A 13,909-nucleotide genomic window follows, 5' to 3' on the forward strand; every position below is an offset into this window, starting at 1 on the left:
TGTTTTTATCATCCACTCAAATGTAGCCATCATATCAACTCAATTACTGTACAATACTAAGTCAATAGAGGAAAAATCTATCTTCCTTCAGATCTAAGATTTTATATAATTTGCATCTCATTGGATTCTAAAATAGACTTGTCCAACCTTTAACATGTTGTTTGAGATGTCATTTATGTATAGAAGGTTTTCATCCTTAAGAGGGGGTCCACAGCAGCTAACTCATGGATGCAACTATAAGATATCATCAATGGGATCGTATAATTACTGTATCTTGTGTATATAACTTATGCAGGAGAACCAGTAATATGCATATGTTTCTATATACATGCACTTTGCCACGTTCTAATGCATTTTTTCACCATTATGTAGAAGAAACTAGTTTTCTTTTTTTTGAATTGGTTACTAATTATCATAATACGTTATATAACAAACAGATCATTAGGGAAACCAAATCCTCCATCATATGGTCAAACATCTGAGAAAGTGTCTACTAGTTTGTTTCACATGTGGCACTATGGTGATCGAGCCATGAAAATGTTCGTCACAGTGATTATTCTTATTGATAATTGTACATTCAATTGAAGTACGTATGCTTGAGTATGACAGGTTTGTGCTGTGTTATAACTGTCGTTGATCATCCATCCACGTTTGAAATATCGTGAGATAGGCCACCTAATTTAATACTCGATCTCAAGTTGCATTTTTCATGAGTATCTAACTAACTAAATTCTAGTTGGACTCAATCAAATCGTGTTAATAATCCACCCTATATTTTATTTGGTACCTAATGGCATACCATTCTCTAATTTTAAATAATGCTAGTTTCTTTCCTATCAATAGCCACTTGAATCAAACAAAACTATTGGCCTAAATATACCAACACAAGCTGTAATATATGGCCGAGATATGCCAAGCTACATCAAAATAGAAGACGTCTTCACCACATTTCCTAAAATTACCTTTCACCTAACCAAAAGATTAACACACTTGGTTAAAGATCATATTTCAGACTAATAAGAGACTTAGTAGTGTATTTGTTAACTGTGTCCAACACTTCATATGTTGAACTCGTCTCTATAAATAAGAATCATATTCATGCTTAGGTATGCATTTAATAACATTTATTACTTATAACTACTGAATACCGAACACTGACTTAAATGTCGTCAAAAAATCTTTTTGTAATATTCCCACTCGTGTCGACCATCGAGATGAAGAAGTTGTAGGCGCACAAGACTCCTCTAGTGAGACATTCCCGACCCATAGATGAACACAATCGTTTCTTGAACAAGTGGCCACTTTACATGTTATGGAAGAAAAGGACGGCAGAATATAATCTAAAAGAAAATTAATTAACCTAACATGAGATCCCAGGCTTACAATTTAGATCAAGGCAATATTCAAGTGGCAATTACGTTCTAAAACAGAGTGTTTAGTCTAAACAAAGGGCCAACTATGTTTTCAAAAGTCATAGTTGTTTTTAATGTGCATTACTTTTTCATCAAAAGGATTACCAATCCTTTTAACAAGTGATTTATTTTCTCCAACAACCGAAACAAGAAAAAAAGTCAAATTGGACTAACGCAAAATTAATTTGCACTTTTCTTCACTTTCCAAACTTGGCTTACAATTATTAATAATACTGAATCAATCCCAAACAACAAGAATGGAAACAAAGTGCAACAGTTTGACGGGGCAAGGTTACTTGCACTGAATTACTCGGTAGTTTGCTACTGGCAAACCATTTCAGAACATATGGTAACTGCTTGGCAAAAAAGATGCATAGGACAAGCTTGACTTGGACAGCAAAGATAAAAAGAGTAAAAACCTTTTTGCTGTGCTTTTTAGTTGTGGTCCCTTTGAAATGTGGCATAGTTTTACAATAATAAAAGGAGTGATTGCAATTGCACCGCGTTAAATGCTAATTAAAAGGAAAAGCAGTAAATTATTGTAAACCCATCTTAAGTATAAATGATTCCTGAACTGTCTGGGAGTAATTATGCTTGGAGAAAATTCAACCTCCTAATGAAGACTTGAGAAGCAAGCATTCAGGAACGTAATTAACTAGTGGGTGCAACAACTTTTATAGGGTTGAACTAAGTTTCTTAAGTGCCTCTGACCAATTTGCCGTAACAAAATTACCTAATCTGCCAACCTCAATGACCCTATCTCTCTCCTTCCATCTCCCCTATATAAAACCACCCTCTCCCACTATCTCTTCCATTGCACCTTGCAACCTTAACCATCATTGCCACATACCTGTTTCTTGCTACACTGCAACCATGGAAGCTCTCAAGACCATTTTCTTGCCTCTTTTTCTTGTCTTGGCTTCAGCATTGTATTCAGCCAATGCCAAAATCCAGGAGCATCAGTTTGTTGTACGTTCTCTTTACCTCACATTTTTTCTCTCTCTCTCTCTCTCTCTCTCTTTTTCCTGTGTCCCTTTCTTGCTGAGATAATTATTAACCTGTTGCCATTTGTGACGAGACAGATTCAAGCAACACCAGTGAAGAGGCTGTGCAGCACTCACAACACCATCACTGTGAATGGACAATTCCCTGGCCCAACATTGGAAGTCAACAATGGAGACACTTTAGTCGTCAAAGTCACTAACAAAGCTCGTTACAATGTCACCATTCACTGGTATCATATCAAACCAGTCCAACATTTTGGCTTCACTCTCACCATTAAACAGGCTTCATTGTTTACTTTAAAAAATCACATATTCATTCAACAGTTTTTTTTATTCTTTTCCTGTTAGATTAACCATCTTATTCTACACATATGACACTTGGCAAGAACTTTTTGTACCAATAGAAATTTTCTATAAAAAATGAGCATTAAATAACTTTGCACAATAAATTTTTAACAGAAAACTTCTTTATCTTTGTATTCTTAACATGTGCTCGTGGTCCATGGAAATACATTAAAAGCTCTCTTTTTTCACTTGTGAGAATTGAATGCAAGAGTATCTGCCTTAATAAATCGTGTCTCCTATTGACTAGTTCTAGAAGGCAGTTATAGCAGTATTTATATTGCATGCTACGTTCATCAGTTCATGCATGGAACTTGTAGAAGAAAATATTTGAGTGGCTTATTAGTTTTTGTAGCTCTTCTAGTTAATTGATTTGTTGTATTTGTTTAGGCATGGTATTCGGCAGATGAGAACAGGATGGGCTGATGGACCAGAATTTGTGACTCAGTGTCCCATTCGTCCTGGAGAGAGTTACACCTATCGTTTCACCATTGAAGGACAAGAAGGAACACTTTGGTGGCATGCTCATAGCTCATGGCTAAGAGCCACTGTTTATGGTGCTTTAATCATTTACCCCAGAGAGGGAGAGGCGTATCCTTTCCCTAAGCCAAAGCGCCAGACACCAATTCTTCTAGGTAATCATTATAATTATAATTATAATTATGGTTATACTAATTCACATATATGAATATAATAATTATTGCTAATCATGGCACTAATGAAAACGTGGAGGGACTATTAAGAAAATGATTATTGCGGATTTGTAGTGTTTCTTTTGCTTTTGACAAATGTTATGCACTTGATGGAGATGGTTTAACGGTGAAAAACAATGATGATCATTTATTAGGGGAATGGTGGGACGCAAATCCGATCGATGTTCTGAGACAAGCCACACGAACAGGAGCGGCTCCGAATATTTCTGATGCATACACCATCAATGGCCAACCTGGCGATCTTTACAAGTGTTCTACCCAAGGTCTGATAAACATATCATATCTCTCTAATATACAAACAAAATCAATATCTCAATGATAAAATCATTAAAAATGACACGGTATTTACAGCTTTTGAACAACCAAACATGTTATTATATGCCTGCCCCTGCATTCTGGTCCCAGGAAACTAAGAATAAAAAAACATTGTCCAATGATTTTATAAATCTGACGTATATTTTGTTGATGATTGGCAATGTAGGTACCACCATTGTTCCAATAGATTCTGGCGAGACCAACCTCCTTCGAGTCATCAATGCTGCACTCAACCAACCCCTTTTCTTCACTGTGGCCAACCACAAACTCAAAGTGGTTGGAGCCGATGCTTCCTACCTTAAACCCTTCACCACCTCAGTCATCATGCTGGGTCCAGGCCAAACCACCGATGTTCTCATCCAAGGTGACCAACCACCCTCACGCTACTACATGGCTGCACGTGCCTACCAATCCGCACAAAACGCCCCTTTTGACAACACCACAACCACAGCCATTCTCAACTACAAATCTGCACCATGTCCTGCAAAGGGTGTCTCCATCAAACCCCTTATGCCCTCTCTCCCAGCTTACAACGACACCAACACAGTCACTACCTTCAGTAATAGCTTCAGAAGCCCCAGAAAAGTTGAAGTCCCTGCAGAAATCGATGACGACCTTTTCTTCACCATTGGCCTTGGACTCAACAACTGCCCTCCAAATTTCAGCCCAAACCAATGCCAAGGTCCAAATGGCACGCGTTTCACTGCCAGCATGAACAACGTCTCTTTTGTCCTCCCCAACAACGTCTCCATCTTGCAGGCTCATCACCTTGGAGTGCAAGGAGTGTTCACCACTGACTTTCCTACACAGCCTCCTTTGAAATTTGATTACACTGGTAATGTGAGTCGTTCACTGTGGCAACCCGTTCCCGGGACTAAGGTGACCAAGTTGAAGTTTGGATCGAGGGTGCAGATTGTGTTGCAGGACACTAGCATTGTGACCCCTGAGAACCACCCGATTCACCTTCATGGCTATGATTTCTACATAGTCGCAGAAGGGTTTGGAAATTTTGACCCCAAGAAAGACACTTCTAAGTTCAACCTTGTTGATCCACCTATGAGGAACACCGTTGCAGTACCTGTGAATGGATGGGCAGTTATCCGATTTGTTGCAGACAACCCAGGTAAAATTAACTAGTCCAAATCAAAATAGTATTATGCACTAAGGACAAATTATTACACGATGACAATATTCACATGACATGTAATCATGTCTATAGATATTACTTAATGAACACTCCATGATCTGAGATTATTTAATATACCTTTGCATATACTGAAAGTATAAATTTTTTTCATACCATCAGTTATCATGATATGCAAGATAAATCCCATTTTGCAATGTCTAAAACTTATCGAAGATTTGAGCTTAAATGAAATTGAATTGGGTGATGTGATATTTGCAGGAGCTTGGATTATGCATTGTCACTTGGATGTTCACATAGGGTGGGGTTTGGCTACTGTGCTCTTGGTGGATAATGGAGTAGGGCTGTTGCAGTCCATAGAGGCCCCTCCAGAGGACCTACCTCTGTGTTAGAATAATCAAAAGCAGAATTATATTGAATTATTGAATTTGTATCTGTAGTTCGTAATTTTTCCTAGTTCATTGTTGTTTCCCTGTATTGAGGGTATTTCTTCTTTTGCAATGTTTTGTTGTTCTTCTCATATAGAGATAACCCGGGATTAAAAGAGATGGTGATGTGATTTCAACACAACTTGCCGTCTTATACGCTCACAGGCCCGATTCATTAAACTGATATTACTTGTTTTGATCCCTCACTTTTCTTATTCAATAGATTAGTGTGTTTCTTTGTACGTGTGTGTTCCATAGCAGAATTTAATGGTTTTGGCAAATTAAAACACGACATAATTTAATGAAATAAGAACAGTGCATAGAATAATTACAATGGATGAAGTGGACCATTGTGGTTTATGGTAGATGACCAAATATAGTGCCAAGTGTTCTCATGTGTTACATTGTGGGAAAGGTCAATGTGGGTGCAACAGCAGTGGAGGATTTAAAAGTAACACAAGAGTTCATTTTGCACAAGTAATGTAACGATTAAGACCAAAACATTCTGGTCCCCAACTCTTTACTTTTGCCAACAAAGTCAGGAATTGGAAAAGCACTAAAACACATTACCAAATTTACTTCTTACTATATCTCTTTTATACTCAATTAACCTCTCATTGTAAATTTCCATATTAACAAAAGATATGATCAGATTAATTTATAATATCTAAGTAGATCTAAATCTCTCCTTATAAACATTTTTTAAAAGTTGAATTAGATTTTAAAAATATCTTCTTTCACTTTTTCATTGATCTCTTAAATCTGAAATATTAAAAAATGGATGTTTTCCTTATGAATGTTTTAAAACTCAATTCTCATCTAACATTACAATTATTTATATAAATCTTTGTAAGTTTCTGCATAAATTGAAATAGATGCTACTCTCCATTCTTATTTTATTCTCTAATAATATTCTAAAGCGCCATGATTTGGAACGTATTATTGTTATTTTAAAACAATAATATTTAAAAAAATTGTTCCACGTGCCTTACAATTTTCGTCATAATTCTTGTAAAGGCTCATGCGCAGAGCAGACCTTAAAAAGAAAGAGAAAATAATTCCTTATTATTTCTAAAAAAATTGGTCACTGATTATATTTATCGTTTCAATTCATATTATCAAATAGTAAGTATTTAATATTTTTTTCATGCTCTAAAGTGTAATCTCATTGTATTCATATTTATATCAGAGAATGCAAAAAATTGTTAAAAGTAGTAAGAAAATTTAATCGAGAGTTTTGCATGCCAAAATTTAGACTTTCATAATTTGTTTAGAAAAAAAAACCTTTTATATTGATTTTATTAAAAAAATTAATATGTTCTTTAGAAGATTTTTTAATATATGTATTTAAAAGATATTTTTTTCACAATTAATTGTTTTAAACAAACTTGTTACATGTTCATTAAAGTGTATGAACAAAATTGTAGATCCTCAAAAGGTTTACTGTATACTGCATCTTTCACTAATCATTGTTAGATCATTTAAATTATAGATAAAAACATATCATTGAATTTACAAATAAGATATTCAATCTGAATTTTGTTATGCAATCAACCAATCTTATCAGATTGTTTATTGTGAACACATGTTGCAGATGCCTAGAAGGTCTACTAAAAGTTACAATTGTTCAAAATATTATTAGAGTTATCAAGATACAAGTAAAACATTCGGTCAATTTTTGTATTCATCAAACATAAAAACTTTAACTCCACATATGATTTTTTGGTCATCACTCTGTCTAGTAGGTTATAGACCATTTATGTCTCGTATTCATCAAACATAAAATTTTTAACTCCACATATGATTTTCTGGTCATCAAATTGTCTAGTAGGTTATAAACCATCTATGTCTCAACAAACCCCTTAAGAACTTAAACAAACCATTTAGGTAGATCTTCCACCAGATCATTAAGTGTCTCAACATTTCATAGTAAACTAAGCTCTTATAAATTATTTTTTCCAAAATTCATGAATATTTTTAACACATTTTCAAATTATATTTATATAAAATAAATTTTGCGTTATTGTAATGACCGTTATTATTACTTGGCACCCGGTCATTATGTCGACCGACACTACAAAGACCATTACGCTCAAGCAGAATTAGTGGGACTAATCAACATTCAAGAACTAAGTAATGCATTTCTAAACATGACTCAACTCCCTAATCTGGCCCAATAAGAAATGGTCTATGACAATCATATAAATAGGCACAAAATCCAAAACCAGTTATGTCATATACCGTGCTCAGGATACCAAGTGCCAAATATTAAATTCTGACTTAAGTGTTGGAGTGTCTTGTAGGTACCATTCGAACCTGGACTTTGTGAAGACCGAGAGATACAACAGTGAAAGGACAGGAAGGTTTCTGTTTCAAGAGGAAGGAGTTTTTTTACCATGATGGGGTTTTTTTTTTTTTTTTTTACCAAAATGGGGTCCGTTTAAAAAAAATTACAAATTTAGGCAAGTTATGCCTAATTGGGACGACTTCATATGCAAAAGTCGTCCCAATTAGGCACGACTTCTGTCATGTCATACTAAAGTCGTGCCAACTTGGTACGACTTCTGCCCTGTCATACTGAAGTCGTGCCAACTTGGCACGACTTCTGCCACGTCATAATTTTTTATTTTATTTTAATTTTATTGTTTATATATTGGGTAGTAAGTTATGTAATGTTAAAAATTAATTTTTTTCTCATCATTACGTGTTCTGTAAAATCATTACTTCTCAAGCTATTTATTTTGCAAATTCACAACAATAATTCTCTATTTATTTTCCAAATATAATAATTTTTCATTTATCTATTTATTTCCAAATTCAATAACAATTTTCTTCATTTTTTAATTAATCAAATAATCAAGTTATTGTATTACATTACCGCCAAACATGATCCATACACGATTATCCAATTTTTTGTTCCTTAAAACTAACACTCTTAGAAAATTATGTATCAAATTAATTTTTAACATTACATAACTTACTATCCAATATATAAACAATAAAATTTAAAAATATATATATATATATATATATATATGACATGACAGAAGTCGTGCCAACTTGACACGACTTCTGTATGACAAGGCAGAAGTCGTGCCAACTTGGCACGACTTCAATATGACGGGGTAGAAGTCGTGCCAAGTTGACACGACTTCAGTATGACATGGCAAAAGTCGTGCCTAATTGGAATGATTTCTGCATATGAAGTTGTGCCTTATTGGCACAACTTACCTAAATTTGTAATTTTTTTAAACGGCCCCATTTTAATAATAAAAAAAAATAACTCCATCATAGTTAAAAAACCGAGGAAGGGAGAAAAAGTTGACCGACTAATTCAAGAAGAGTTTTAATAATTCTCTTGGTTACAACACCGTTCGAAAAAAATTATAATATAAAAAAAAATATTTTAGTTAGCTAAACTAGTTAAAATGAGGTCCGCAACTTTTTAGTCGAGTAAAATTTTATCTTAATAGGTTAAAATAAAATAATTTTATTTACCTCAAATGAATTTTAAAATCAAATAGAGTAATTTTGAATTTTAAAAGATAAAAAAAAAACTTTTGGTGATTTTATAAGAACTAAAAATAATAATTATAAACTGGTATAATTATGCTTTTAGTAAAACATGATCTTCGTCTCTGAACATGCATTCAAGAACTAAAAACAAATTTTTAAAAAGTCACTTTAATTCAATTTAAAAAACAAAAAAAAGAGTATTTTTTCAAATGGGAATATCAAAATCAAAATTATCAGAGATGTTAGGTACTAGTAACGTACTTACATATTCTAAATTTAGAACAGTAAAAAAATTATAAACACAGAAACAAAAATATATTAATTTATAAGAACTAAAGTCATATCTAAATAGATTAATTATTACATGTCTTATTGAACTTAAAGATAATAGTAGTCCTAGTTTCTGTTTAAAATTTAAGAGGAATATCCTTTTCTTTGGAATGTATATTAGAAAGCATAAGAGACAGGAAAACGTAAAAAGAAATATTGAATATTGTTAATTAAGTATAGAGTATTGAGAAAGACAGTATATTTATTTAATTTTTGTTTTGGAAAAGTACGTTATAATCATGTTTTGGATAACGACTAAGTGATGAAAATGGTCTAGAGTACGTAGTGCGTGATATTGTTTCAGCATAAGAAGAAAAAGGTTAAAGATTCGAACATGCCAATTTGGGCAAATTCATCATTTAATATATGCAACTTGTCAAACCTTCCTCACACCACGTATCAAACACCACTCTCACTCTGTCTTACTAAATACATCTTCATTTCTCACCTCAATAATTCACATTTCTTTTATTGAAAAATTGTTTATCATAAAAAAAAATATAAATTTTAATATCTTTTTGTTACGAGCATTTAGAATGTCTTAGTAACAAAAATTAATTTTACATAAAAATAAAAAACATGCATTTTAATCCTTTGTATATAACAATTTGATTGTACTTTTAATTTTTTTCTTAAAATGAGATTAAATATTATTGTAAGAATAGATTGTTATCAACAAGGAAAAGTAGGATTTATCCGATATGATTATGATAAAGTTTTAATTTGATATATTCACAATCTTTATAAAATAATTTATTTTTAATATATATTGTAAATTATACATCGATTATTTTTAAATAAATATAAATTTTAATTTTATAAATCAGTTTTATAAAATTGAGTTAGATTTAAAGTTTATTTTGTAATATGATATAAAAATATTTTAAACCTATTTCTAAGAGTATTTGTTGAATTTTATAATGAGGAAAGTGAAAAGGAAGTTTCTATTTCACTCTTGCACAACTTAGAACCACCATTCATGAATCAAAGGGTTAAGTTTGGTTTGGCCGTTTGATAGTGGAGGATATCATCGAATCACAGGTCTTCAACGACGTGTACCATTCCCTCGCTTACAAGTGGTATATACAAAACTGGGCACGTGTCCCACGTGCATGTCTCACTTCTCTAAACACCACCATGTTGCTCATCCTCATTACTTCGATTGGACATTGGGACTATAACTCTCAAATTAATGTTCTATTTCCATAATTTAATATTATTATCTATTTATGCTAATTTCTTAATTAATAAACATTTTCTGAAAATCGATTCTCCAGATCCATGTGACCACTTTACTTGCATGTCACATATTCATTTCTCAATCATAACTTTTTAAAGGAAAATTATAATATTATTTTCAGGATTTTTTTAAAAAATTTAATAGATAAAAATGTTTTTTGGGGTTTTTAATCAACGGTTAAGCTTAATATATATCGCTTCAAAATTCAAAAAATTCTGATTCGGTATCTACCGCTTTGGACCATTCTACAGATTCCTTTCTGTTTTATTATTCTTTCTATGATCAATGAAACGGTGTTTCAGCACTTTAAAAAACTCTGTTACAGAAGTTATTTATCCCACTTCTTCAAAAATTGACTTTTTTTTTCGTTTATTTGTTTTATTTTAATGTATGAAAATTGTACAAGAAATAAGAATAAGATTCATGTACGTAGGAGCTAGAAAGCTACTAGTGTAAACAAGCAGATCTCGTACAATCGGGCCGTGGGCCCAGTTTCGTTACAATAAGGCCCGCTTTCCAGGCGTCAGCAGCAGGGATGAAACAGCAATTTAAGAATATAATAGTGACAATAAAGATTAACATGACTAGATATTTTATTCAGTAAAAGAACAGAAGATATTTAAGTGAGATATACTATAACAATGGCATAAAGGAGAATATACCCAAAGTATAGGGACATAATGGAAAAGACGAAGGAGATTTAAAGGAGCAGGTACTTGGGAAGAAAGAAAGCGAGCGCGCGTTTTGGTGGCTCGGGAAGGTTCGAGCGCCACGTGCCAGCTGGTTCGGGAGTCCGAAGCATGATAACGCGACTAAGAAAGCGCCACGTCACCACTTTGGGGATGCAATTTAAAAATATCAGAAAAATCTAGAGAAGGCTATAAATAAAGATTACAGGGTGCAGCCCAGAGATTTTCTGAATCCGCTTTAACCATATCAAACAAACACAAACCTTATTACACAAAAAAAAAACCTCTCTTCACTCCAAATCAAACTCAAACACACTGCCCAGAAAAAAAGGGCTAAGCCTAAAATTAAATTCCTGCGTTGTCTCAACTAGGTTAGTAGCATTGGATTCTTTCTCATGTCTAATTTCTTCACTGCAAATTCTCGTGGGCGATTTTGTTTTTTCATTATTGTTTTTAGGTTTCCTTTTTGGTTATTTATCTGTCTGTGTCATAATTTCGTGGGTTTCTTTTTTAAAAGGAAAAAACTTTCTGGGCAAGTTTTTTTATATATTTATATTTTGGGTTTAGCTTTATCTATTACTTGGGGGTTACGAAAATTCGTTTCTTGGTTGAATTTATTATAGTTATTGTAGTTAATAAGAGCGTGTTGCGAAATCCTGTTTGTGATTTTCCACCTTTGTGTTTTGTTTTGTTCTTTGGAATTGCTGGTTACTGATTTTTATTTAAACTACAGATTGTGAATCCAGTTAGAGTTTTGCTGAGGTCTTAGTAGTGAAGTTTTGGACTGTGGACATGGGTGCTTATGATCAAGTTTCTCTGCGGCCTTTGGATTCTTCTAGAAAGAGGAAAAGTAGGAGCAGAGGGGATGGTTCTAGATCTGTTGCTGAGACTATTGCAAAGTGGAAGGAATACAATGAGCATCTTTATTCTGGCAAAGATGATGGAAGATCAACTCGTAAGGCACCAGCTAAAGGTTCAAAGAAAGGATGCATGAAAGGGAAAGGAGGACCCCAGAACTATCAGTGTAACTACAGAGGAGTTAGGCAGAGAACTTGGGGGAAATGGGTGGGTGAGATTAGGGAGCCAAATAGAGGGAGTAGGCTTTGGTTAGGAACCTTTTCTACTGCCCAAGAAGCTGCTCTTGCCTATGATGAAGCTGCTAGAGCCATGTATGGTCCATCTGCACGCCTCAACTTTCCCGACATCTCAGATTATGCTTCTGTCAAGGAATCGTTTAAGGACTCTTTCATGGCTGCTTCATCTTCATGTTCTTCGGCAGCATCGGACACTAGTACTACATCCAATCGATCAGAGGTTTGTGCAGCTGAGGATGCTAAGGAGAATACTCTACATGTGCTTGATAAGGTCAACCATAATGATTGTCACAGGGCTTATGACTATGCCTCACCAACTAGCAGAATGAAGCTAGAGCCGAAGGATGAGGCTGTGGATCGCCCAGAGCCAGGGGCTGGACAAGGAATACATCATACTGAGCAGGCAGAGGATGTAAATAAAGATCAGATGGACTTTTCATGGATTGATGCTTTCGATTTTAATGATGATTACTCGAAGAGCTTTTCCAATGATGAGTTATTTCAAGTGGATGAACTTTTGGGGCTTATAGATAATAACCCAGTTGATGACTCTGGGTTGATGCAAGGTTTGGATTTTGGACAAATAGGATTTCCTGGAGATAATAATCCTCAGGTTGGTGATACGTCATCAAGCTTTTTTTATCAGTTGCAAAATCCAGATGCCAAGTTGTTGGGAAGTTTGCCCCATATGGAACAGACACCATCTGGTTTTGATTATGGATTAGATTTCATGAAAACAGTTGTGCCAGATGAGTATAATGGAGGGGAAGAACCGCAGTTTCTTAATTTGGACGATGTCCTGAACCATGATTCAAAGGGAATGGAAGCAAGCAAGGAATGATATGACAAGAGAAAGCTGTGTGCAGAAGTCTATAATGAGGATGTTGTTTTTGTCTGAGTCCACCTCATTTTCAACTGGTTCAAGCATCTCAAGTAATCTGTCTCCTGGGTTGTTGTCCCCTTTTAGCAATATCTAGGTGCATTAGACGCATACAATTATACAACTAATATACAAGAAATTTGATCTCTTTATGTTCTTTTAAATATGCTGATTCTCTGTAGGATTTTTTAAAATGGAGAATTTAGCTGACAACATTTGTTAATTCTTTCCATTTACATGTTTTTTTGGATTCACATTGGACTGCCTTTAACTTCATAGGTGGAGCTGAGGAGTAGGCTGTTTAAAGTCGTTTGTCGTCAACTTGATCACTGACATGACAGAAGATTTCTTGTCTTGTACGAGGGAGAACTAGTATATGTCGATTATATTGCTTACTTTTGTGTATAAAAACTGAACAAGTAGCTCAATGTATATATTGAAAATTATTCTGAATTTTGTTGCTGTCTTCACTGTGTTCTTTAAACACTACGCTTATATTTCTTGATAAGAAAAATGTAATTGTAGTTTAAGAAAATTTCAGATAAAATATGAAAAAAAGAAATTTAGAAGTGTCTGAAGAGCTTACTTATAAATATTTCTATCCTTAAGAGGGGTAAATTGACATGGTTGAAGAGAGATTGGTGTATAATTCTATCACTTAAATAAAAATTCGGCATGTTTGAGGAAAGATTACAGTGAATTTGTACTAAAGTAAACTGTTTTCAAGGTTATATAATTTATGCACTTTGTATCTTCGTATCAAATTTATGCACTTACCACATGGAAGTTATGAGATAATTGT

General features: G+C 33.8%; 2 protein-coding genes across 4 annotated transcripts; both read left to right on the forward strand.

Annotated features, from left to right (window-relative positions):
- The first annotated feature begins 1,998 nt into the window (after window positions 1-1,998).
- On the forward strand, window positions 1,999-5,600 carry LOC137826531 (laccase-12). The gene is made up of 6 exons (XM_068632523.1): window positions 1,999-2,381; window positions 2,495-2,646; window positions 3,149-3,393; window positions 3,606-3,734; window positions 3,953-4,909; window positions 5,192-5,600. Exons 1-6 carry the CDS (start codon window positions 2,163-2,165, stop codon window positions 5,320-5,322), a joined length of 1,833 nt encoding a protein of 610 aa, XP_068488624.1. The 5' UTR covers window positions 1,999-2,162; the 3' UTR covers window positions 5,323-5,600.
- Window positions 5,601-11,096: 5,496 nt separating this feature from the next.
- On the forward strand, window positions 11,097-13,560 carry LOC137826371 (dehydration-responsive element-binding protein 2C). 3 transcript variants are annotated; one of them, XR_011083481.2, is made up of 3 exons: window positions 11,097-11,504; window positions 11,867-13,160; window positions 13,387-13,560. XR_011083481.2 is itself a non-coding variant. In XM_068632314.2 (2 exons), exon 2 carries the CDS (start codon window positions 11,926-11,928, stop codon window positions 13,066-13,068), a length of 1,143 nt encoding a protein of 380 aa, XP_068488415.1. In that variant the 5' UTR covers window positions 11,278-11,504; window positions 11,867-11,925; the 3' UTR covers window positions 13,069-13,560. The 3 variants fall into 3 exon arrangements, 1 of the variants encoding a protein (XP_068488415.1); XR_011083480.2 differs by having other exon boundaries at window positions 11,172-11,504; window positions 11,867-13,204; XM_068632314.2 differs by having other exon boundaries at window positions 11,278-11,504; window positions 11,867-13,560.
- Window positions 13,561-13,909: the final 349 nt, after the last annotated feature.

Source organism: Phaseolus vulgaris, chromosome 8 (assembly GCF_051622355.1).
Source record: "Phaseolus vulgaris cultivar YP4 chromosome 8, ASM5162235v1, whole genome shotgun sequence".
Taxonomy (NCBI): Eukaryota; Viridiplantae; Streptophyta; class Magnoliopsida; order Fabales; family Fabaceae; genus Phaseolus; species Phaseolus vulgaris.